Below are 26,653 nucleotides of genomic sequence, written 5' to 3'. Positions count from 1 at the left end.
CTTGATTTCATTAAATACCAATAATTTGTATATATTATCGCATAGGTTCACTTTGGATCGTTGGATGACATCCAAATTCACTTTGGACCATCACCATGGAGTCATGATTTGTTTCCATTTTTTTTTTTATCTCTACTAAATTTTTAAAAAATCAAAAGGCCGCCCATCCGAAAAGCCCTTTGCTGAAGACCCGCTTCTCTCACTCGGGCATCAAAAAGCCCTTGGCTGAAGCTGCCCTCCGGACGAGAGAATCGGCCCCAATTTCCTCTTTCACTCTCAATCCTCGCAGGTTCTAATCTAATCATTTATTACTTTTTTTTTTTTTTTTTTGCAACCCCTGTTTGATTCCCAAGAAAATCCATCCCCATTCAATTTCCGGGAAAATCCATCCCCCATTCGATTTCCGGGAAAATTCATCCTCGTTTGATTTCCGAGAAAATCCATGCAAAACCCTCAAGGAAAACCAAAAAAAATTGCTTTTTTTTTTTTTTTTTCTCCCTGTGTTTTCTGATCTGTTCTAGGGTCGCTTTGCTTTTGTGCCATTGGATTTAAATTTCACGAACCCTAAATCCACGATTTTTGAGCCAGGCTGAAAAACAACCTTTGCCTGCAAGTCATGATCAGATTACCAAGGAACATCTTATGTTTTTTTAAAAAAAAATAAAAATTGGACAGATTTTGTATCCTGTGCGCGGGCTGGACTGGTAGGAAATATCGGGAAATTTCCCGAAAAATCGGCGATACAAACCGAAATTTCACCGATTTTTTGCTTGCAGCCATGTTTCGGTGATTTTTTTCGCCGATTTTAACAGAAATTTGGCGAAATTTCTCCCGTCGACATTTCGCCCCCCTCTTTCGTATCGCCGGCCACCGAAACCCGAAATTTCGGCGAAATTTCCGCGAAAAAAATGGAAACTTTCATCCTTGTCCTCTGGTTTATTCGTCCTCTTGAGTCTCCCACAGCCCCTGAGCCATGGCGGAACAGGTCTCTCTCTGTCTCCCTCTCTCTATTCTTTCTGCAAAGCAATGTATGCCTTGATTCTGATCTCTGTATGCAGTTTCAGTACCTTTTCTCTTCCTGTTCTGTACGCATCTGTTGTTTGTCTCTTGATACTGATTTCTGGTTGTTTCCCTCATTTTCGATTCATAAACAGCGAATCATGCGCTATGTTTCTAGAAGTCCTCTGGTTTCTCTACTTTCCGTCATGAAATGCATTAACTTGTTCTGATTTCTGCTGTTGTTCTATTCAAATTCTACTGATCCTGTACAGATTCAGTGTCTCTTTCTACTTTCTTTCCCTTAAATAATTTCATTTGTCTCTCTAGGAACATACTCTAAAAGTGGATATTTCGATCCTTATTTGAGGGGCTGTTGCTTCGGTTATTAATTTTTGGGTTTTTTTTGTATGTGTTGCAGACGGAAAAGGCGTTCTTGAAGCAGCCCAAGGTGTTTCTATGTAAGACTTGTGATTTTTCCTTTCAAAATGATATGCTTGTGCTGTGTGTCTTCCCTTAATTTTCTTGGTAACCAAACATAGGTCTAGAATTTCACTTGGGAATTCTAATTCTGGAAGATTTTAATTCTAAGGTTTCTCTTTGAATAGCCGTGAAACTATTGCAAGTTTGGATTACTGCTGAAATTTTTATTAGATTGACTGTCCTTGTTCTGTGGGAATGCTTTCTTTTATGAAATTAGATTTCGTTTAGATGCAAAGTAAAAATGAGGAAAGTAATTAAAATTTTGAATTGTAAAATTTTCACCATTGAGGATTCAGGAGTGCAGAAAAGTGCCACTTTAAACTCAACTGACCTAAGGGGATTTACTTCTTATGCAGACCAAATAGAAGTCCTTTCCTTCTTTGAAGGATGATATTTAAATTATTATTTAAAAAAAAGGATTTTTAAAATATCATTTTTTAAAAATAATTATATTTAGAAACACTTTTTATTATTTTATTTATTTTTGTATTTGAAATCCATCGTCTCTCCCCCTCTAAAACCCTTCCCCTTCTCTCTTTTCTCTCCCCACCAAATCCATCATCTCCTCTCTAAAACCCTAATTTCCGAAATATCCGTGCCGTTTCCGGAGAACCGCCGCCGGCATATTGCAGTTCGGCGACCGAAGTCAGTGGAAGGATTCTCGACTCCTGATACCATAGGTCAGTTTCGTTGATCGAATTTTGTGTTTTTTAACTTTGTATGGTCTAGATTTATAATAATTCAAGAAAAAGAAAAGGAGAGGGGCAGTGTTTGGGTTGAGAAATCCATATTCATGATTTAGGGCAGTGATAAAATTCACATAAAACTCAGAAATCGTGATGAAAATTTTCAAACTTCTCGTTTAAAGAGGATCTTAAATTGGTTTTCTACTCATTTGTTTGCACATTCTTCACTATGATGGACTTCGAATTTTAGCCTTAGTCTACCTACTTGGGGTCCGGTCCAGGCTCAGCCCATTATCATCTGTATTAGAGTTCAGTACGTTCGCAGCACAAGAAGCCGGGGTCTCTATTTACACAGAAGCATTCAATCATTTCTTTTCCCAACGCTGCGTTTCAATCTCTGAATTCGAGGTATTGCACCAATCTTTACTCCCAGTTCTGTCCATCAGACTTCTAGGTTGGATACAGTCGTTTGGATGGTGAGAAAGTAATAAGAAAGTGAAATAAAATTTTGAATCATTAATTTTTCACCATCTAGGGTTTGAGAATATCACGAGTCTTAATTGTTTGCTTATTTTGTATTTTCGGCAGCAAAGAAAGTGAGGTGGCGTAGGAAAAAAATTGTGGTTTTTTCTTCCCTTAATTTTCTTGGTAACCAAACATAGGTCTAGAATTTCACTTGGGAATTCTAATGCTGGAAGATTTTAATTCTAAGGTTTCTCTTTGAATAGCCGTGAAACTATTGCAAGTTTGGATTACTGCTGAAATTTTTATTAGATTGACTGTCCTTGTTCTGTGGGAATGCTTTCTTTTATGAAATTAGATTTCGTTTAGATGCAAAGTAAAAATGAGGAAAGTAATTAAAATTTTGAATTGTAAAATTTTCACCATTGAGGATTCAGGAGTGCAGAAAAGTGCCACTTTAAACTCACTCAACTGACCTAAGGGGATTTACTTCTTATGCAGACCAAATAGAAGGATAGGGTTTCTCTTTGAATGCTTTTAACTTGTCAATGCTAGTGCTGAAAATTTTTATTTGTACGATTTCATTTTGGACTAGGAGTTTTATAAATAGCATTGTATTATATATATATATATGGCTTGAATTAATGCTCATTGATTTTACCATGGAAACATGAATGGTACACGCTATGCTGCCAATAAATTTTAACATAAATGGAAGCCTTTGAGGAAAAAAAAAGAAGGAAAAGCAACAAAAATGTAAAAGCTCTCATCCTTCAAAGAAGGAAAGGAAAAACTCTAAATTGCAAAATAAGTAAATGAATTTAATTTTATCATTTGTAACCAATAAATAACAAAAAGATGAATTTATTATAATCTCTAAGTTGAATTGATTATGATTGTTATAGTCAAATTACAAAGAGTGAGATATGAGGAGAAACAAGTGATAAAATACAGGTTGGGAAAAAAGGTCCACAAATTCTTCCTAATTTTTCCATATGCTTATGAAAAAAATAAAAAATAAAAAGATATAGAAATAGAAATAGATCTACTTCTATATTTTGCACAATTATGGACTTCTAATACTAGCCATCTTGTAGCTACATGGAGTTGGGTAAATGAGTGCCAACTATTTGATGAAATGAGGAGCACATCCAAGGAAACTTAGGAGGTTTTTTTTTTTTTTTTTTTTTTTTTGTGTTTTGTACAAAAAATTTGAATAGTCAAGGTCACAAGATGTGGTTGAAATGGGTGGTTTGAATTAAAACTTGCCTTTGATTGAACAAAATGACTTGGTTGCATATCTTAGTTATTCTAGTATGCATATCTTAATTAGAGAAAACACCAATGTTGAAAGGGTAGTTAATACCAAGGATGAAAATATTGAAAATTGGTAAAATATCGGTGGTTGGATTTATGAAATTTTGGAAATATTAAATGGAAATTAAAAAAAAAACGATAGAATAGAAAAAATTAGTACAATTGAAATTAATCAAAATTCATAAAATATTAGGAAAAAATTAAAAAAATAATAAGGTAAGCAATAATATATATGATAAAATTTATGATAATGAACGATAATACATTGTACTTGAAAACACATGATCTATTTTTCTATTTTAGATGTAATTAATGATATAAAAAATGAGGATATATTTATGATAATTTTTTGTTTAAAAATATTTATAATTTTATGTAAAATTTGATTTGATTTTATATTTTATATTATATAAAGGATATAAAAATACTTAACTTAAATCAAATTAATTTATTTTGTACTCTTTACTAATAAAAAAATTATTTTGTAGAAATTTAATTTTTACTATTTTATTTTATTATATATATTATTAATAACTAGTGGGGAGGAAACCAAGATCAAATCCCCCTTTTATTTCTTTCCTTATTTTTTTTTTCCAATGCTCTATCTCCCTTGTTGTCTATTTCTTTTCCAAGATCCAAACTTTATCCACTAGGTTGCACTATTTCTCTTTTCTAGGATCAAAACTTTGCTCACCGAGGGCACAATAGTTTGGGTTTAGTTTATTTATTTGTCTATTTGTTTTTGCATTTTTGGCCTCTTGTGTTCTTGTTTATGTTTTGTTTGGTTTTTGGGAAAACAAAAGAAATGAATACTTGGAATTTTATGGAGGGTTTGGGTTTGAATTCATCCTGATGATAGGTGATGTGTCGTCGATTTTGGCAAAAAAACGGGGATAAGATCCTGAAATATCCAAAAAAATATCGAAATATTATGAAGAAAATCATTGGAAAATCACTGAATTTATGGCAGACCAACTTTCCCTCCCATTTTTTCTTTCAGGGCGACTGATAACAGATATATCTGTCGATATATCTGCAAAATTCATGGACATTTTATCCCTTGGTTGATACTATCATGAGGATGGCGTAGTTTGGCATGAGATATGATACACAACACAATAGGTGTTTTCCTTAAAAATATTTCTTTCATTTTTGTTTAAAGGGTTCTTCAAGATAAAAAGATGGATGGGAAGAATGAGGTAAAAAAATTATGAAAGTGATGCTTTATGGAGATCATTATGCCAGGGCTTGTCCAAGGCATCCATGAAAAATTGAAGACTGTGTAATTACTGTTTTAGTGAATGCTGGGGAGGTGTTCTTCAAATGAAACATATGTTATTTGGATGATTTGTAGGTTGAGGTGGAGTATAGTTCATACAAACATACAATTACACTTGCACGAGATTTGAGCTTCTTTTCCTTCATTTTCTTCCTGTTTTTGGGGGGATATATTGGTTAAGAACTTGCAAAAACTTGGTAGTTTTGGTGAAATTTTTTTTTATTAATGAGTAGTTGGAATTGAATCTTAAAATTATAGTTTAGAGTTTGAAAAGTCTTCTTTACTCATTCTACGATGAATCTTTGTATTAAAATGTCAGTGGCCTTACTAATATTAAGATTCTCAATAAGAAGGAAAAATATATCCATTTAGGAATATACTCAATCCTTATTCAGAGAGCAATTAATGAGTGTAAAGTGTGGTATTTGTTGAGTCAATTTTATCAAAATTTATTGTTTGGTGTTTACATGTGTATGACATTAGTAATATAAAGCAATATATGTGTATTCAATGTATGTCATTAGTAAAATCCGATCTTTACCTCTTTTAACCTTACTATCTCTGATGACACTTGTTATATATTGCTTTATATTTTATTATTGTAATATATGTGTATTTAATGTATCTATATATACTGTTTATTTGTTTTCATATATTTGGAACGATTGCTATGGACAATATCACAGTTGCTATTTGTCTTAATTCCAATTGGCTCAACACAATTTGCAAGGGATTTCCTTTTTTCCTTCTTTATTTAGTCATCCAAGGATCTCAGTAACTAGCTTGAGTTTCTTTTTGCCTTTTGAACTAGAAATTATGATGATTTCTTATCTCAGGCTTAATTTTTCGTTAAATATGTCGCGTCATTTCTTTGGTTGTGTTCGATGTTCTTTTCTGCATTTCTATATGGTTATCATTTTTTCTTTCAAATGCATGCATACATAGGATGGTGGGTCTATCTGTTGGTGAGAAGCATTTCATACAGGGTGGCATTGCTCAAGACCTTCGTACTGATGGTCGAAGAAGGTTAACATATCGACCTTTCAATGTAGAAACTGGAGTCATCCCACAGGTATACTTACATATATTTTCTTTAAAGCATATTTACATCTTTCTATTATATTACTTTCATGTTTAACTTGTGTTTTCTCAATGAAAAACTGTATTGTTAGTTTCCATGTAAACTTTGTTTTTATGTGTTTAATGATAGGCTAATGGATCAGCAAGAGTCAGGTTGGGTGGAACTGATGTTATTGCCAGTGTGAAGGTATTACTTCTCATGGCCTAAGACACTTCCACTTTCCATGTGTCTAATGATATATGCATGATTACTATTCTAACAATGTGAACTGCTTCTTCTTCTCATAAAATGATTTTTTTCTCATATAATATTGTGATATTATGTTGTCTAATGATTTGTGTATTTCAGGCTGAACTTGGAAAACCAAGCCCATCACAACCTGACAAGGGAAAGGTCAATATATACGTGGATTGCAGTCCCACGGCTGCACCAATGTTTGAGGTTGCACACTTTGATTCTTCTTGGTCTTTATTTTGATGATTCAGGTCATCAGAACATCTTAGTCATGTATAATCAAACTCATAGTCAGTAATTGTGTTAGTTTTTATGATTTTATCACAAAGAAGCCATTTGAAAATACTAGTGACACTAAAGGGAAGACATTACACTCAGGCTAGGTTTCTATCCACATAAATTGATGTATATTGGCACCTCTTTTATTTATGTGAGTGTTCGTTCATCCATTTGAGTGTAGCGGGCTCTATGCATGTATATGATTATAAGAAAGGACTATGTGGCTGTTAAAATTATATTGAACTAGAATATGACCGTATTCTGACTTCATCGGCCTTCATGTGTTTATGGGGTAAACAAATTACATGAAAATATTTTGCTTATTTTTACTGTTTCATTGGGTAAAATATACCTCTCTTGTATATTTAGAAATGATTGAGATGCAATTTCTGTTGGTTATAAATAATATTTTCTTGTTAGTATAGGACAGAGGGTCATTTGTTGCTTACAATTGGCATATAAAAAGAGAACGAAGGGGTGTGGACTCTGATCTTTCATCCTTTCTTCATCTACTACAAACAGAAGTCAATAATCCTTTCATAATTTATAGGCTCATTATGAATGATAGTATGACTGTAGTTAACTTCTGGGAGCACCTGTTTGTGATTTAATCTTGTGCATCACATTTTACACAGGGCAGAGGAGGGGAGGAATTGTCAACAGAACTTTCAGGTGCTCTTCAGCATTGTCTCCTTGGTGGTAAAAGTGGAGCAGGTAAAAAATTTTAGTAGAGTAGAACAATCCCATAATTGGTCCACAGTTGGCAACCCCTTTAATTTTGTATTTTCATTTTGTGATCTTTACTTGAGTTGGTGACATGGAGGTCTTAACCAATGTCTTAGGGGCTGGAATTGATCTCTCATCTCTGGTAGTTGTGGAAGGAAAGGTTTGTTGGGATCTCTATATTGATGGCCTTGTGGTTAGTTCTGATGGAAATCTGCTGGATGCCTTAGGTGCTGCCATTAAGGTATTTTTATTATTTATTTATTTCTGAGTGTTTTTTTATATTTATCATAACTGTGAAGGGAAAATGGACATGCAACAAATATATTGTTTGAACTTTGAAATCAGTTTTTATCTCATAAGCATTTTTCTTATTTGAATCAATCCACATACTAGAGTTGATGAGGCTCATGGAGCTTCATACCATTTGATTATCATTCTTCAATCTAACTATCTTGTTGTCTTCTTATCACTCTTTCATGTATCTCTGTATCCTCTTATTAAGTTAGCATGACTAATGATTTACAATAACTTTTTCCTAGTACTTCGTTATTGTTAAAGGATTAAAATTAGCATTATAATGATTACTGATTTTTATTCTTGAAGGCTGCTCTGACCAACACGGGCATCCCAAAAGTCGAAGTTGCCGTTGGTGCATCTGGGGATGGCCTACCAGAGGTTGATATAAGTGATGATGAATATTTACAGTTTGACACCTCTGGGGTCCCTGTCATAGTTACCTTAACAAAGGTTGCACAGTACCATGTACAAAACTTCCTTTTTTCTTTACTGCTAAAATCCGTAATCTCATATTAAGATTCTTTCTTTTGCTTCTAGGTTGGTAGGCATTATATTGTAGATGCAACTTTAGAAGAGGAATCCCAAATGAGCTCAGCAGTTTCTGTTTCAGTGAGCGGGCAAGGCCGCATATGTGGGCTGATCAAACGAGGGGGTGCAGGTCTAGATCCAAGCGTTATTCTTGATATGATATCTGTGGCAAAACATGTAAGTGAACAGCTTATGAATAAATTGGATTCTGAGATATCTGCTGCAGAAGCCTGTGAAGAAGAGTCATGACTACCTTGGAACTCCTGATATCACTCAACCTAGCTCTATACAAAACTGTAGTTGGATGCAGAATTTGTTGTACACTAACAAACTAACCGAATTACCAGAGTAGCATTCTGTATTCTTATTTACAAAAGTTGTTCACATTTTTCTTAGCACATGAATGGGAATACGCATGCAGGTTTTTTTTTGTTTGAAGTACTTTGTAGTCATTATGTTTGTCTTCTCACTTGTTAGTACTATTTTGTTCTCATTTAGTTTTTGTTATGAAAGAAATGTTTGAATTAGGGTTTGGTTGTTATATAGAAGCATATTTTTTATACCTATCGGAAAAGGCATCATCAATCAAGTAGTACCGCATATACATTTTTAGGTCTCATTATTTATGTTCTAATCCTATTTATTTGTATGTTTATACTTCGACCCTACTCATTTATACCTTCGTTCAGCGACTTAGATCTCAACAAACATATTTAATGGTTCGGATCTTTTGTTTCGAAGGCACCTCAACAGCATCTTAATATTTTCATTTGAATTATCAATGCTTTACTGGGTGAGGTGGGTGGAGTAGGTTGACGTTTAAGTTGAAGCTCATTTGCCTGAATTTCAATTCAACTCCATGTTCAACCAAAGCTGCTAACACGGGTTCAATGCAACTATAACGGGCTCTCGTTTGGATACATCTTTTATATTTTTCTAGAAAAAAAAAGTAAATATTAATAACATTTATGTAAAATATAAAAATTTAAATTTTTTTAATAATAAGGTAATTTCTAAAAATAAAAAATGTATTCGAAATAAGCACTAAAATTTACATTTATTTAACAAGGGGTAAAAGTAATTCGTGATGCACATTATCGATCTCACAACTTGAACTCACACTTTTGTATCAAAGATTCGAAGTCCGACAAACCCACATTTTCCATCCATTGATTTGCTAAAGGCCATTAAAAATAAATAAAAAATAAATAAAATTACCTATTTGAAGTACAATACATGTTCTATTATCTTAGCAGTCTTTCACCATGAGCAAAGCCCCTCGTCAAAGTGTTTGGTAACTCAAGCCCTGTCCTTGTATATCAGCCTCACTGAAGCTATGTTTGAAGAAAAATACAGAAGAAAATAGAAAGAAAATGTGAAAATAAAAATTGATTTAAAATTAATGTATTACTTTTATATACTTGTTCAAGTTTTTTTCATTTTATTTAACTCTTTTATTTAAAGATTAAATAATGTAGAAATATCAAATTTTCTTAATAATTTTAATTATTTTTTGGTCACATTTTTCATAATAAGATCAAATAGGGAAAAAAAATCATTTTTCTTAATTTTTTTTCATTCTCTGATATTTTTGGGAACCAAATATAGTTTTAGGTTCTACTTTTCAAAATATAATTTATAAAAACAATTTCAGAAAACAATTCTATAATGTCTTTTAAAATAAAAAATCCCATTGAGAACTTAGAATATCCTTCACATATTTTCCATTTTCCAAATACTTTTTAAAAATAACTTTTATATTTTATTTTCAATTATTCTTCATAATTATATAATTATTTTTAAAAATAATCTTTAAAAAAATTAAGTAAAAACAATAAAAAAAATAATTAAAATATGCTATTAAAAAACACACTATTTTTTTGTTAAAAAAACTATCAAACCGTATTTTTAGTCTACAAAATAATTCTCTCTTTCATGATAAAAACTATTTTTCAAAAACAATTTTCAAATAGACCCAAAATTACTCATTTCATAGCCAACTCATCTTGTGCAATAGCTACACTAGGGATCCTGCTTCTATGCCACATTCATAACACAATGCCAAACTCCCCACAAAAATGCCCAAAAAGATAAGACACAATTTGTACCCATAAAATGGTTCAAACTTCAATGGGTCCATATCACTTTCTATGCCCTTATTTATCAATTTCAAAGGATCTTGACACACTGTCACAAGTTACCCACTTACCCTTGCTTTATATAATGGGGTTCTCAAAAAGAATGCTGCTGTGGTGCCTGCCAAAAGTTATGATTCCTTTAGTTGAATGCTCGTCACATGCAATGGGGGTGCTATTTCTCTATGCCATTGAAAATTTATTTTTCTGAAAGTGGTAGTGATAAAAGATGAAAATATTGGTAATCATGAATATACTGATATTTCGATTTTACAGATATATTGACGAAAAAATATTAATAGACCTAAAATTTATCAAAATTCATGAAAATATATTAAAATAAATAATATAATTAGAAGCATAATAGACATTTTAAAGTTCTTTTGTTAAATAATTTAATATATGTATGATATGATTTATCATATTTGATAATAATATCATACATGTTAATAACAAAATATCAATTTTATATATATAAATTTATTTTTAAATTACATCAAATATTATTTTATAATAATATTATGATATTTGATTATAATATGTCTAATTTTAAAATATATTTAACATTAAAATTATGATCCATTTTATTCAATTGTATTAAATGATATAAAATAAATGATGACATATGTACAATTTTTTAATATTTAATTAATCTATTCATGATATTAAAAACATTATAAAAAAAATTATCATAATAATTTTATATTTTTAGCAATCAATCAAATGAGATTTTTTTATTTAATTATAAAATAATTATAATTAATTTATTATTTAAAATATTCTTTTAAAATTTTGTTTATATAATGACTTTTACTATATATATATGTTTGGTGCGATTATTAAATTAAGGGCAAACTTGCCCGGTGGTTGGTCAAGTGTTGGGTGAGCATTTAAAGATAAAGCTCATTTTTTAGCTTTGATTGTAGCGCACTATGTGTTGATCACCTCAACTGTGCTTTAATCAAGCCGAAAATATCGGTGATTTTTCTCGATATATTGTTTATTGATATTTTTTTACATATCATTTTCATAAGTTTCTATACATGATATATCGCGATATTTTCATCCATTGTAGTAACCCATCACTTAGCCACGAAAGTCTCCCTTCTTTTTCATATTTTAATAAAATTAACTTTATTGAAATTTTCCTTCATTAATTTAAAATTTTATTCAATACCTCTCTTTTCTTATATATTGTTTTCATTTGTTTTTCTTTTAATTCAAAATAAGGGAGGTATTTAAAGAATTTTTTAATTAGTGAGGAAGGGGAGTGAAATTAACCATATTTTAATAATGCTTTCATTTTTTTTATTTATTAATATTGAGATATCATTTTTTTTTCTACTTAGTTCCTATGTACTTATATTTAAATCTCATTTACTATTACATTGAATAAATGATGTAAATTTAAACTTTCAAAAAAAATTCAATCCAATATTTTTTTGTAGTTTCAAACAATTTGGCAGCAATTTTGACATAAACCAACATTTAGGCATAATTATATTAATGTCATAATCATGTAAATTGGTTTAACTCCTTATAAAGAGTTGGGAGAATTATGTAAATATGTTTCATCATGAAATAAAAGAAGAAAACAAAACCCAAAAATAATTATTTCAGGGAAAGTACAATTGACCAAAAAAAAAATCCCCACTATGCCCGAAAATGCTCTTCAGCCCATTAAAGCTCTTTTTCTTTTTTTTCCTTTCTTTCTTTTTGACATTTTTTTTTCCTCATGCCCAATTTTTGGGCCTCCCCCACCTGTTTTTTTTCTTTTATTTTTTTTTTTTTCCTGTTTCCCCTTCCCACCACCCCATTCTCACCTTCTCACCATATTAAATTAAGTTTTATATTATGATTAAATAAATTAAAATTTTCTCTTTTTCAATACTTTAATTTTAATTAATTTTATAAAATAATTCTCATCTTTTTTCCCTATTTTTGAGAATCTACTTAATTAAAAAAGTAAACTTTATTTTTTTTAATACAATTCATTTATTTATTATTTATTTCATTTTCTTTATTAAAATTTTATTTTAACATCATGTGTAATTAATACATTAAAATAAATTAGTTTTTAAAATAAAAATATATTCACCTATAATAATTAATATTTTAAATAATATTGATATATATATATATATATATATATATATATATATATATATATATATATAGATATTTCAAATCAATATTATTTAAAATATTAGTATTTGTTTATTAGATTATTAATTATATATATAATATTTTATTTTGTTTCACATTCATAATATTTTTATATTTATAATTTTTATTATGGATTTCATTTTTTATATTTATATTTTTATAGAATATTAAACTTAAATTTATAAAAAAAAAATTAAAGAAAAAAATACCACCCATATGTGTTGAACTAAATTTTTTGTCTTCTTCAAAATAAAACTAGAAAAATAATATTAAAAAATATTAACTTACCTTTAATTTCATTCAACAAAAAAATTAGTAATTGATCATTTCTAGGAGCATTTAATTTTTAAAAGCAATATTTGAAGGTAGATAAAATTAAAATTTTAAAAGTGTTTACATTAATTTTTTAATGTAAATTCACAATTCCCATCATATTACATTTATAAAAAAAATAATAATAAAAAAAAACTAACATTTTTTATTTATTAGTATGTAAAAAAGTACATTTTTGTTTAATTAAAAATTTAAACTGTTAAAATTGTTTTTATTTTAATAAATAATGTTTTTAAAAAGTGCATTATGTGTTTTTTTTTTTTTTTTTTGCATATTATTTAATAATCATTATCAAAGTCATAGCAAGGACAATAAAAAACTTAATAAGTTAGTGCATGATACTTTTAGGTAAAAACAATATTACTATCTTCATTGATATATTTAATATAGAGATTGAAGTAAATGATAAATAGGCTAGTACATCCTTCTATTTATGGTTATACTTTTAGTTATTAGCATTGTTACTTTTAGATAAAAACTATGTTATTATCTCCAATGGCATATGGACCCAAATGAACTCTCACAGCTTTAAAATGCGTCTACTTGATTAAGAGGAGTCCCTACATATATAGTACCAAAAACTTTCTCCCCATGCAGACACAGACACAACATCCTCGTTGTGTCACATGATATTGTGGGGTCAAACAAATAAACACCCCTTACAAGACCAAACAAATTCCCATCGAGATCGATGATCGGCTCTGATATCATTTGTAATGATCTGCTCCCGCTTTGAGCCCAAAGAGGAGCCTCTACATATATAGCGCTAGAAACTTTCTCTCATATCCGATTTGGGTCTCCCACAACCCCCCATGCAAAGAAATCCCGACAAATATACTTATAACTAGTTTTTGCACCCTATCTTTAAGTGGGTGAAGGACATTTTCGATACAATGCGGAAGGCAATGTTATAGTGTAACGGGCATTTTTTTTGTGAAATTGTACTTTCCTTGAAATGATCATTTTTGGATTATGTTTTCTTCTTTTATTTTATAATGCAGCATATTTATATAAAAACTTCATATTTGGGTTTGACTATTCAAATTATTTATCTCTTTTATTTAATTATATTTAAAATATCATGTTTATGATACAACTCCTTTATAACTCATTTAACAAATTTACTAATTTTATATATTAAAAACTATAAATATTTAACATATTTTTTAATGACAAATATCACATAATTTAAACCTAAATAATTAAGTAAAAGAAAAAGTTTATATATTTCACTTGGCCATTGTTGCGCTTGTAAAAAGGTGAGATTGAGGTGAGGAGATGTTTTAAAAAAATAAATAATGAATAGAAAATTGTTGTGAGCTTGAGATTTGAGAAAAGGCTAAGGAAGTGGATCTCAACACCTAGTATGAGAAACACATAAAGTTGGAACAAGAAACAAGAGGATAAGGGCTACCTCAACACTTGTTCACCACTAACCATGATATTCAAATCACCCCAAGAGTGAAGACATGGACATGGGAAAAAAGATGATCAGACTTTACTTCTCCGAAGTGGCTCCCAGATTTGCCAATCGGCCCCCATATGCATTGTAGACAGGTGTGGGCTGATAGTGACCTTCCAACCTCTTTCTCTTCCATGCCACCCGCCCAAAATCTAAAGATTTGCCTCTCTTTTTCATCGGGATTATGGTAAAAGGCCATAATATTTTTAGAAATTAAAAAAAGGTTTTACGTAAAATAATCGTAATTTTATTAAATTATATTCCGCATAAAGCTGGGAAGTAGATCACGGACAGCTACAACCTCGCCAAGTTTTGCAGAATTAAAAAAGGCATGACTGGTTCAGCACAACTTGCTAAGTTTGGAATGAAGCTCTGCAACCTTATTATCTACTGAGTAGTCTATAAGGTGACGCTTACCCAAAATACTTAGATATGACATAGGAATCTGGAAGCTCAAAAGAACTTGTAAAAATATGTTCTTCCCTTTACGAGAAAATCGTTATTCCCCAATTATTAGCTCTCCGTCCCATCGCTATAGGTAGAGATGTTAATCAAAATAAATTTATTAAGTTTTGAACTCATAAGCAAATCCTTCTTTATCACATTTGTACAAGAATTTTTGTAGCATTTTGTTGTCTAGTCACTACCAAGAAAAATCAGGCCAACAGCCTGTCACCCTTATAAAAATACATGTGATTTTGATTAAATTTTATTATATTTCTTTAAATGAATCCAGAATATATTTTCCAGCTGGTTGGCCGAAAGGCGAGGCTCGTGACAAATCTCAAATTCTTCCCCTCCCATGTTTATCCATTACAAAACTGTCCCCCCATGTTTCCAAGGGTAAAATCCGGTAAATTCAAGAGAGGTTTTTTTCTTTTTCTTTTTTAATTGCTATTCATATTCTTTATCCTTCCTTTAATTTAATTAATTCCCCTTGAAGTCAAGGAGATGATTCTTCATAACCTCCATTCAACATGATTTTAACAATTTCTAATTTCATATTTAATTGTTAAGTGTCCTTGTCCTTCATATATGTAGGGCCCCTCTAATTTTGAAGTCAAGGAGATGATTTTTCACAACCTCCGTTCAAATGATTTTAATAATTTTTAAATAAAATTAATGATATTTTTCCATTATTTAAATTTTTATAATTTCTTGAATCATTAATTTCATAATTAATTCTAAGTGTCCTTGTCCTTCGTATCCACTAAAGGTTTCTTCCATTTTCCATATCTCCCGCCCAGGTAAAAAGTTTTTGGATGTTGAAGGAAAACACGTCATACCTGCACCAGAATAAATAAATCAAACAAACATATAGAAAACAAGAAAGAGAACACAGACCAAGGAAAGAACAAAGGAATTATCAAACGGAGAATACCTTACACCAAAAGCAACGCAAACCGGTATACGTATAAGGCGAATACAAATACGTCACGCATATACGGTGAACGGGAACGAAACGGACGGGCTGGTTAACGGCAAACATAACGCATATCCCAACGCTGCAAACCACAACGAAAAATGTACCTCAACGCCATGTCTCTAAATGAACAATGCTCAACTGCTAAGCCAAACCATTCCAAACCAAACCAAGTGGGACACACATTAATTAGGGCTTTGGTTTTTAGATTAATTCAGTTGTAGTTTCTGAATGAATGAAATATATTTAATGTCCAAAAACGTCCTTCAATAGCCAGTAATGGCTTGCATATGATATGTACAAGGAGGGTTAATCTCCGTCGCCTCCCGAAACAAAAATCTTGGTTACGAAGCCTCTAAGGTAGTATGCTGCTCGGCTCGGCTCAGCTAAGCCACAGCTTCCTCCTCTTCAAATCCAAACTCGACTGATAGCAGCCTTCCGCCACCGATCTCAACAACGAACTCACTCGCCGGAATCTCATATCATCGCCGCAAACTCTAAAATAGAAAAGGTTATAGATCGGAAAAAATAAGAACCAACCTGATCACCGTTTACAGATCCTCGGCTTTAGACATAATCGAGAGGCGACTAGGCCGAGGTTGAAAGGCAGCTCTTCGCCTCTGTTGGTGCGAAGAAGGACGAATCAGTGCGGCTAATGCTCGCTTAACCAGATCTCCTTCAACGGTGCCGATACGAACCAGTGAGTTCGTCATGGCAGATCTCCGAGCGTTCAACCGATTCGACGAATATGAGATCGTGTGAGAACTATTGTTGAAGTTCTTGTGCAGACTGCATCGGAAGGAGCCGGGATGCGTCGTCGGAGAGCACATACACCTCTTCTTAGGAGTGGACTTACGGACGATCTGATCGCGCCGGGGAACCGCAATCGAACGGCTAGGAGAGATGGATCGGTCGATAGAGAATCGTACGGATGAAGCCAGCGGCGTGGACCCATAGAGATTTACGCGCGTCGGAGAAGCGGATCGGTGGAAGAATCCAGTGGATGCAGAAGAGAAACTGGAGGTCGATGAAGCGAAAGCAGATGCTGCCGCCGCCGCCGCCGATGAATCAGATGGCGAAGAGCAAAATCTACCTGAGGGAGATGTCGATCTTTGGAAAGCTCTGGTGACCGGAAGAACTGGACCGCTCGATCTCGTTCTCGATGATGTCGCCATTGTCGTTGCAGTGGAGAGAGAAAGCTGAGGAAAAGATTCTAAAGATTCTAGAGAGAGAAAGAGAAAGGGAGGTTTTTTTCTTCTTTCCCCCTCAGAGGGCCCGCAGGCTCGTTGGTTTGGCAAACCTAACTCGCCTCAAAGCCTAGATTTATAGAAAGAGGAGAGACTGGGGTGGATGTAATTTACGTCTTCTTCGGGTCCACAGTTGTGAGGCTGTACTGCCACCGCGGTTAACTTAACCACTTGTTGGTTAGGAGCCGTTTAATTGAACTAGACATTTTGCGTCAACATCCAAAAGTTTCTCATAATTATAAAAGGAGCCCACCTGACTATAAAATTATATTTTTTAAAATTAAATTATATACAAAATTGTTAATTTTTTTAACCTTATTTTAGCTTATTTTATATTTTTCCCTGTACTTGAATAAAATGAAAAATAATCTTTTTTATATTGAAATTCAATCATTTTAAATTAAACATCATAGGATGTTTAAAAAATGTTGTGCAAATGGTAATTCATGGAATCTGTAGGGGCTTTATGTAAGAGAGCTACGAATCTCTTAACTCAACCCTAGACACTTTAGGGTTTAGTTAAGTAGAGATGAGATAGTGTCTGGGATGCTGATCGAACGGCCGAAAAGATCTGGACATCCCAAAACGACGAAAATTGAACCGTTTGTCCAACTGCTTTTCTGGGCAACCGGAGGTGCTGACACGTATTCATTTCCAGGAAACGGGCAGCAGTTTTGTTAAATTTACGAAAACACCAGCTATGAATAGATAATTACACTATGCCATTGCTATAAATGTTTTCATGTGAATTAACCCTATCGCCATTTTCGCCGAGGATAAGATCTGAGCGATGTGTATGCCACCGATAGATTCTCACACGTGTGTGGTACTTAAAATTCTGGCCTTTTTAAGTAATAAATAAGTTGGAAAATATTTTCAAAATGATTTTTCTTATTTAAAATAAAATATCATAATTATCCCCCACATAAATACAATATTTTCATTTTAGAGTGTATTTTAGTGATTTTAAGAAATATTTTTAATTTTTTATTATTTGTAAGGATTGGTAGTGAATAATGTGATAATTGAATGTAAAACTTTTTATGGGGATATGATGTAGATTGTGAAAAATATAAAAATGTCGACATTCATGTACGGATCCACTAAGCCCACGGAATAATGTTGAGACGTGTGGGGGAAGGTTGAGTAAGGAAGAATAGCCAATTTCGTGGACGAGGGACTAATTCAAATTTCAAACTTAGGCGAGCGGTCAGTCAATAATGATGCTTAATTCTGAATTTTATTAGCCGTTTCTTGCTCGATGGGCATGATTTAACGTTTGGTTTCATATTGGTTGGTCTAACATGGACCGCAACTCTATGAGGTCAAAGCGTCCAAATAATAACGTGTGAGGGGTACCCTACAATGAAGTCATGTACTGTGCGTAGGTCAATATGACAATTTTACGCTATATGATGCTTTAGGGTTAGTATAACTTTTCCTATTTTTCTCTTAAAGCCTTTTTTTCTAACTTTTTTCTGTTTTTAATTTTGAGTGGATGGTTATTATAAGAAGCGTTTTTGAATTTGAAAAGTGTTTTTTTTTAAATAAAATATTTGATAAGATTTAGAAAATATTTTTAAAAATCTAAAAAATCATAAATAGCATTCAAAAATTATTTATGGGAGATTCTCCTAAAAATATTTTTGAAAAATATACTTTCATTATAAACCCTATCAAACGATATTTTTCAAATTTGGAAAATCAGTTTAGAACATCTTTTGAGTTCGCCAAAAAGTAATGATTTAGAAAAAAAATTAATTATGAATATTTTTTAAAAATATTCATCAAGTTAATAACATGTTCACAATATTTCTATTCATAGCGTTTTTAACGAAAGTATTTTCTCTAAAAATGTTTTTAAGAAAATCATTTAGAACTCGTTTGACAGTGATTTCAGGAAACGTTTTTAATATTTTTAACAATTAAAATTTTTTATCATTCAAGTGTTAAAAAGACTAGTAACGTTTTCTAAAATCACCATCAAACACACACTTAAAGTTTATTTGATAGTAATTCTAAAAAATATTTTTAATATTTCTAATACTTAAAATTTGTTATTATTCAAATGTTAAAAATATTAAAAACGTTCTATAAAATCGTTGTCAAACATACTCTAATAAGTTTGAGAGTGATTTTCGAAAACGTTGCTAACATTTTTAATACTTAAACGATAAAAAATTTCAAATATTAGAAAAATTAAAAATATTTCCTAAAATTACTATCAAACAAACTCTTAAAGTGTGTATGATAGTAATTTTAAGAAGTATTTTTATTTTTCAATAATTAGAAATATTAAAAATACTTCTCAAAATCGCTATTAAACACACTTATTTAAATATTAAAAAAGTTATAAATACTTTTTAAATTTATTATCAAATGCATTCTTATGTTTTTTTATATAATACCGTAAGTAATTTTCCAATATTAAAAACTTTTCTTAAATTAAAAATATTTTTTAAAATCACTACACCGTCGTTACATCCGTATATATAAAAACACTTACCTTTATATTTGTAGAATCCCTAAGCTTCATCCCAAATAAAGCAACTCCACGAGTAAAACGACACAATTGTCGACATCCGTAACCTCGTTAAAGTATTATAGTAAAAGGCCACGGTAAGAACAAGTTAAACAAGACAATTAAAAAAGGGGGAAAGGATAAAGTAATCAAATAATGGAAGCGTGACAGCTGTACTTAAGAAAGAGAGTGATTTGTAATTTTGTTAGTTGAATTGTTTACTCCCTTAAATTAGGGTTTGGAAAGATGCTTCATATCTATTGTGTGTGGCTAATGCTTATCCAAACTCTATTGAGAAGGATGTTTTATTTGATTAATTTTTGTATTTAAAACAAAGACGCTAATCAAATTAAAAGGAATAAATAAAATAATTAACCTTAATTTTCTTTTGTTCTTATTAGGGTGTTTTGGGTTCCCATGTCTCTTATAACGATCTCTAATATAAAATAATCATATTTTTGGAGGTATGAAATAACAAATAAAAAAAGTATGACATGTTTAATGAAATTTTAAATTAATTACTTTATTTTTATATAAAAAAATTAAAATAAATAAAATGAGTTTTGGATGATGAAAATATATTATCGACTTTACTTCTACCAAACATAACCTAAAGTATTTGACTAGGAAAAAATTTTAGAATTTCATTTATTGTTCAGGGAAAGTATGCTTTCATTCACATATTTGAAAATGTTCACAAAATGAGGAAAGATAGTAGGGTAGTATTTTTACGATAAAAATGTAGTAACTTTGATTGAAAAGTGTATCAAATTCAAATTATTTTTAGATAAATGTAAAAATTATTTTGTGATTTTTTTTTTCAGGATCTTAATGAGAACAATTTTTTTTTTAAAAAATGTGAATGTATATAATTTTTTTTAATTTATCTTCAAATTACAACTAATTTTTATATCTTGATCAAAGAATATTCGAATTTTAGTTATTCTAACCTAAGGTAATCACCCTAGAGAAAGGAATAAGATGATGGTCTCTTTTTGTAATTTGAAATCATACGAATGCAAGAGAAAATTATATGCAAATGTATAATAAATATAATAAAAAAGTAATTGCATATAAAATAAAATAAAAAAAAGTAGAAAAGAGATAATGCAAACTCAAAATTTTTATAATAATTTGGTGCAACCCGACTTACATTTACTCTTCTCAAGCTGCTAACCAAGTGAAAATTATAATATTTTGAGTCTTCCAACCCAAGCTTCCAAATTTTACAATTGAATTATGGTTTCAATCAACTATATTGGACTTATGGATCACAGCACCTATGAATCATAACACTATTTACAATTCTCAAGAGATACCTTACTTTTGAATAATCTTTCAAGTGATACCTCATACTTGAAAATCCCTAAGTAATACCTTACACTTCAATTTTTCTTACTTTAAAGGTTTTCAAGAAAATAATAAGAAATATTCTTATAAAATCATAATACAAACTTTAGGCTTAAATGATGTAAGATAAAATAAGATTGAATAACACACTAATGATATGCAAGTTTAGACATAAATTGCACTCAAAAACACTCTTCTAAGGTTCAAATATGTTGTAGAAATATTGAAATATTAAGTTTCCAAAACATTGAATTTTGGAGCTTTTTTATTTGAATTTGGAGACTAAACTAGTTGCTAGATATGGTTTAAGAGTCGTCTAGTCGAACACCAGTTCAACCAAGTTACTAGTCATTAGTAATTAATGCTTCTAGCAAGTGACTATTATGGTTCATGACTTTGATGCCTTGACGGATCCTCAATTGATTCTCAACTGATTGAGGTTTAGTCTCGATTTGTTGAGACTTAACCTCAACAAGTTAAATACAAGCTACTAAAATGAAGACAGTGTACAAATGCACCTTAATCAATTGAGCCAACTAGCTCATTTTTACCTCAATCGGTTCCTCCTTACCTTAACCAGTTCATTCTTACCTCAACCGATTGCACATTAAAGTGCATAAAAGATCCTTGTATAAGGCTTGGAACTTTTGGTAACTTGTATTCAACTTCTTAAAACATTTTAAAGCAAGTTTAAAAAACATTTGATATAAAGTTTTAATTAAAAATATGAAATCATCAAATTATAAAATTATTTAAATAAATTAGTACTTGGATAATTTTTAGTGCTTAAGTAAAAGATAAAATGCATGATTTTAGTGCACTAACAACCTTATAAGGAGATCTAAATAGAATTTTAAAAGCTCTTCTTTTTGAGGTCTTTTTTTGCTTTTTAATTTTTTTTTACTCGATTTGTGACTTTGGAAATCTTCTTACCTAAACACACTTAATATAAATCATTAATTTCAAACCTTATTTTATTATCATCAAAATCGAGATGAATCAAACCTTGATTTAATAAATTATTTATAACCATTTGCTTTAAATTAAAATGAACATTCTTAATATTATATGAATTTTATCAAATAAGAAATACATTTCTTTACATAAAATTAAAAGAGCTCAATAAACATGTTTTAATAACAAATTGATATTATAATAAAATTATCCTAAAATATGAAAATCATTTTATATAAAAAAGGGTAAATTTCTATAAAAAAATAAAAATAAAAATAAAAAAAGACTCATTCAAATAGGATTTTAAAATGTAGCTAAATAAGTTGCTAAGCCAAGAAACTATCAAGTAGTAAAGGAATTGGTCTAAATCTTTAATTATATTTTAAGAAGAAGATGCCCTAAGCAATTTTTTTTTTCTTGGCTTCAAAGTAACCATTAAAGTGGAAGTTAATTTCAAACTAATGCTTCTAATATCTTAAATATTAATTAAATCACCATGAATTGACTCTTCAACCCTCATATTTAGTCTTTTTTTCAAACCCTTTTTGGGTATTTATATGTCATTCTAGAAGCATATATGACAAGTGTGGGGGTACTTGGTATTCCATTGTTTTTATATTCAATATTTAATACAACCTTTGGTGCACCCTAGGGTTAAATATCCCCTAGTTGGAGTTGGCCACCTCTTTTTATGACTTTCCACACAAGATGATGGGAGAGGTGCACTCAACCCCAACCAAACATTTAATAAATAAATAAATTAAGTGGATGGAGAAATTGGGTGGTTTTGAAAATAAATTCCTTCATACAATTTTTTGAATATAAATATAATAATATAAGTAGGGTTTGGGTATGTTTAAAATAATATTTTTTTTAAAAATCAAACTTAAATTTTTAAAATTTAATATAAGTTAAATCATTAGAGTTACATCCAAAACGAATAATATCTGTGAGGGAGAAGGTGAAGGTAATTTTTGATTGATGTAGAGAGTGGAAGAAAAGGCTGTGAGATTGTAGTTGGTGGCAAGTTTCTAGAAGTTGGTCTTGACATTGGTGTAATGGATATGAAAATGTAGCATGTGAATCCTAGAAGTTGGAGCGTGGAAGTTGGATTTTGATTTCTAAGTGGTAAAGGGTGTATTCACGTCTCTTTTGCTCCTAAGTCAATCCATTGTGACCACTTACCTTCACTTTTGGAATTAGTGCCTTCCAATCATCCTTTTTCCATTTCTTCCCCCTTTTTCTTCATCATTCATCTCTTTCTTACATTGTGTTCCCACTTATTAGTCCAAACAAAATTAGGTATTTGCTTTTAAATTTTTTTAAAAATTATTTGTATCATTTCTTAATAAGTAATTAATTAATGATTTCTCTAAGACTTTTTTTTAAAAAAAATTCTTTCATTAAAAATCCTTCAAATATAAATACTGTTAAACCTATTTTTAAGTGTTTTTTTTTTAAAAAAAAATTAAAATGTTTTAAAAATATTTTCTAAATTTTGTAAAACATATGATTTTTATGTGGTATCCTATATTGGATAGCGGATAATATCTACATGATTTGACGTAAGTCGTTACGAATAGTATTAGAATCGATCCCTTACATTGACTTTATTTGTTTGATTCTATAAGGGGTATATGTCTGTTTAATCTTATAATCTCGTGGAACACAACGAAGACATTATGTTTGTACAAGGGAGTGTTTGTGATATCTCAAATTAGATAAAGGAAAAAACTTTTAGTATTATATATATGTTTGTTTGATTCTAAGTGTTTTTTTCAAAAAATAATTTAATTTTTTTTTAAAAAATATTTTCTAAATTTTGTAAAACATATGATTTCTATGTCATACATCATATTAAAAAATAGACAATATCTACACGATTGGGTGCGAGTAATTACAAATGATATCAAAATCGATCCCTATCCCGTATGTGGAAATATTTGTAATATCCCAAATCTGATAAGGAAAAAAATTTATAATATTATATATATATATATATATATATATATATATATATATATATATATATATATATATATATATATATATGAATTCTTCTTAATCTTGTAAACATATTTTAAAACGGTGAAAATCTTACCCTATAAATAATAATATTTACACGATTGAAACACATTGTTACATTTTATTTAAAAATAAGGCTTCTCGAAGCACTAAAGGACTCTCATTATTAGTCTCATTCTTAAGAAAATACTAATAATGGATGGGATGATTGGTAAATAAGATTACTCTCATTGTTTTTCTAATGGGGAAAAAAATATTTAGATAGTATGATTGGTGGTTGATTATTAATTTATTATTATTATTTAATAGCGATGTTTGACAAAGTGAAACAGCCATTTGGCGCTTGAACATGCATCCACAGACACCAATAATGAAGGTTAACGGCAAGTTAGGAGGGAACACGAACTAACATTTTCGAATTTCCCCCCCAAAAATTTTAATAAAAAAAATAAAGAAAAAAAAACGAAAAAATAATACAATATCATGTTGATAAGGTAGAAATGTTTATTAATTGACAAGTTGGTGGGCCCCGAGGCCCATAATAAGCCCAACTGCCCAAATAAACCTGACAGTCGTATGTGGGCCAAACCACCTGAACCGAACCCAATTTATTTAATGGACTACGGTTAAAAGTCAGTTCTGTTACCCACCATCCCCTCACACGGGCCCATTCCTCGACAAATAAATAATAACAATAATAATAATAATATTTATAAAAAAAAAAAAAACGTTATTGCTTGTGAAAGTCACTCTTTAATATTTTTTTTAATTATTTTTGAAGTGGTTTTTGAGATGTATTAGAGATATAATAAAAAAGTTATATACTTATAAAAAAATAATAAAAATTAATTTTTATAATAATAATAATCAATAATTCGAAAATTACAGTGGCTCAATAAATAAAAAATAGAATATGATTCACAATGTTGTGCCAAGACCCTACCAACTTTAAATAAAAAAATATTTTTTATATTTTAAAATTTGTGATTGGGTCAAGGGTTGTCCATTTATCTGTCACCATTAAATTAATATTTAAAATATTAATAAGAAAAGTCATCAAGAAATTGCTCTTGGCATCGAAAGTTCCATCATATTATTTATTGTTAATAGGATGACAAGTGGTTGAGAGGCTTAGAACAAGATAGGTTTATTTTTTTTATTAATGCTTAATATGCTTAATTAATTAATTAATTAATCATATTTGAAATCTTTTGGACATTATTTTATTTAAAAATAAATAAATAATAATAATTGTCTACTTAGAACGCCCATTAACATTTTGAAAGGCTCAAAACGTGTTTTAAAATAATGTCTTTTTCCTTTCTCCTCGGGTTGACAAGTTGTTTCCTATTTGTATTTTATCATTCAATAATTGAATATTATAACCATATTATAAACTTGTTTTTAACTTTTTCTGATATTTTATTAATGAAATCATTTGATTCAATGAATTTAAATTTTCTCATATTGGACGTGATCAGGTTGTGGGGACCTAGACTCCTCTCATTAACAAAGATTGAATCTCGTACACATAAAACCTAATTAGACAAGGTTATTCTATGAATATACATCCATTACGTTCAACTCTACTATTACACACCATCAATGAGACGTTACTACATCATTAAAAGTAGAATTTATTATTATTGTTATTTTTTTTTACGTTTATTTCTTCCGAGATAAAAAATGCTTCAACTAACTTAACCATTGAAGAAGTCTACATGAATCCCATTCAGGCACTCTTTTACAGGGAGTTCAAGAGGAGAAGAAGTTAGAGCAATTGCCTAGGGAGGTCACACTAAGGAGGGAACCAACAAGAATGAAAGAAATTCTTTTGAATTTTTTTAACTATATTTAGGCTTTGATTTGAATTTTGAAAAGTCAAAAACTTTTTTTAAACTCAATAAGAATTTCTATGCTAATTTTGTTCAAATAGTTTATCACTTAAAAATAGAAAATTTTAATATGGAAATCGAAAAAATATTACTTTTTATAAAAATTTTATTGTGATTTATGTGAGATGTCGTTTTGTATTTAATAAAACTTTTATAATACCAATATTATCCTTTAAAATATGTGACTTTTACTTCACCTTCTACTTTCGGTTAAAATAAAAACTAGAAAATTCTCTCAAAGAAAGAAGTTGAAGCACTCTGCAATCATTGAATTTGGGCCAAGATCAGCTGTACTAAAATATACTCAGGCCCACAATGAACTGGGCTCAAAGCCTGTGCCCCATGAAGTAGAAAATGGGTCATCTATCCTGCTTTAGTTCGAGTCATGCATAATCTCAACGTGAAAGGCCCCAAATAACTACGTTCAGAAAAAGCGTTGGCCCAAGCCCAAAGCCCACTCCATTTCCCCGAACTTGTTTAATTTCATATTCATCAAAATAGGAAAAAAAAGTGAGTTGGCACATATACTTGGTTTTCTTGATTATGTCTTCTCTTTCACGCTCTTCCATCATATTTTCCCACCAACCAAACAGGAGAAAATCTCTCTTTATTTGGCCTTCTTCTTCTGTTCCCCAGTATAATAGACTATGCAAGGTAACAATATTCAAAATATACAAGCCCAAAAACCAAACGGGGGCTAAGAAATAGTTTATTACTTATGTATAAGCAGCAGAAACAAACGAGACTTTCTCGGAAAATGTCTCTTCATTTCAA

At 30.2% G+C, this 26,653-nt stretch overlaps 2 protein-coding genes across 9 annotated transcripts; one reads left to right on the top strand and one right to left on the bottom strand.

Moving 5' to 3' along the window:
- The first annotated feature begins 173 nt into the window (after window positions 1-173).
- Window positions 174-8,861, top strand: LOC117913127 (exosome complex component RRP42). Of its 8 annotated transcripts, none has more exons than XM_034828057.1 (11): window positions 174-289; window positions 1,418-1,457; window positions 2,090-2,159; window positions 2,447-2,573; window positions 6,169-6,295; window positions 6,434-6,490; window positions 6,653-6,745; window positions 7,453-7,531; window positions 7,660-7,784; window positions 8,147-8,290; window positions 8,378-8,861. In XM_034828057.1, the coding sequence occupies exons 5-11, from the start codon at window positions 6,170-6,172 to the stop codon at window positions 8,615-8,617; spliced, it is 864 nt and encodes a 287-aa protein (XP_034683948.1). In that variant the 5' UTR covers window positions 174-289; window positions 1,418-1,457; window positions 2,090-2,159; window positions 2,447-2,573; window position 6,169; the 3' UTR covers window positions 8,618-8,861. The 8 variants fall into 8 exon arrangements, with proteins under 8 accessions (XP_034683948.1, XP_034683947.1, XP_034683949.1 ...); XM_034828056.1 differs by having other exon boundaries at window positions 2,416-2,573; XM_034828059.1 differs by lacking the exon at window positions 174-289 and adding an exon at window positions 752-985 and having other exon boundaries at window positions 2,416-2,573.
- Window positions 8,862-15,827: 6,966 nt separating this feature from the next.
- Window positions 15,828-17,176, bottom strand: LOC117911976. Its single transcript, XM_034826375.1, has one exon. The coding sequence runs from the start codon at window positions 17,060-17,062 to the stop codon at window positions 16,439-16,441; it is 624 nt and encodes a 207-aa protein (XP_034682266.1). The 5' UTR covers window positions 17,063-17,176; the 3' UTR covers window positions 15,828-16,438.
- Window positions 17,177-26,653: the final 9,477 nt, after the last annotated feature.

The sequence above is a fragment of the Vitis riparia genome, chromosome 4 (assembly GCF_004353265.1).
Source record: "Vitis riparia cultivar Riparia Gloire de Montpellier isolate 1030 chromosome 4, EGFV_Vit.rip_1.0, whole genome shotgun sequence".
Taxonomy (NCBI): Eukaryota; Viridiplantae; Streptophyta; class Magnoliopsida; order Vitales; family Vitaceae; genus Vitis; species Vitis riparia.
Note: the sequence above shows the minus strand (reverse complement) of the source record. Positions and strands in the feature narration are given on the sequence as shown.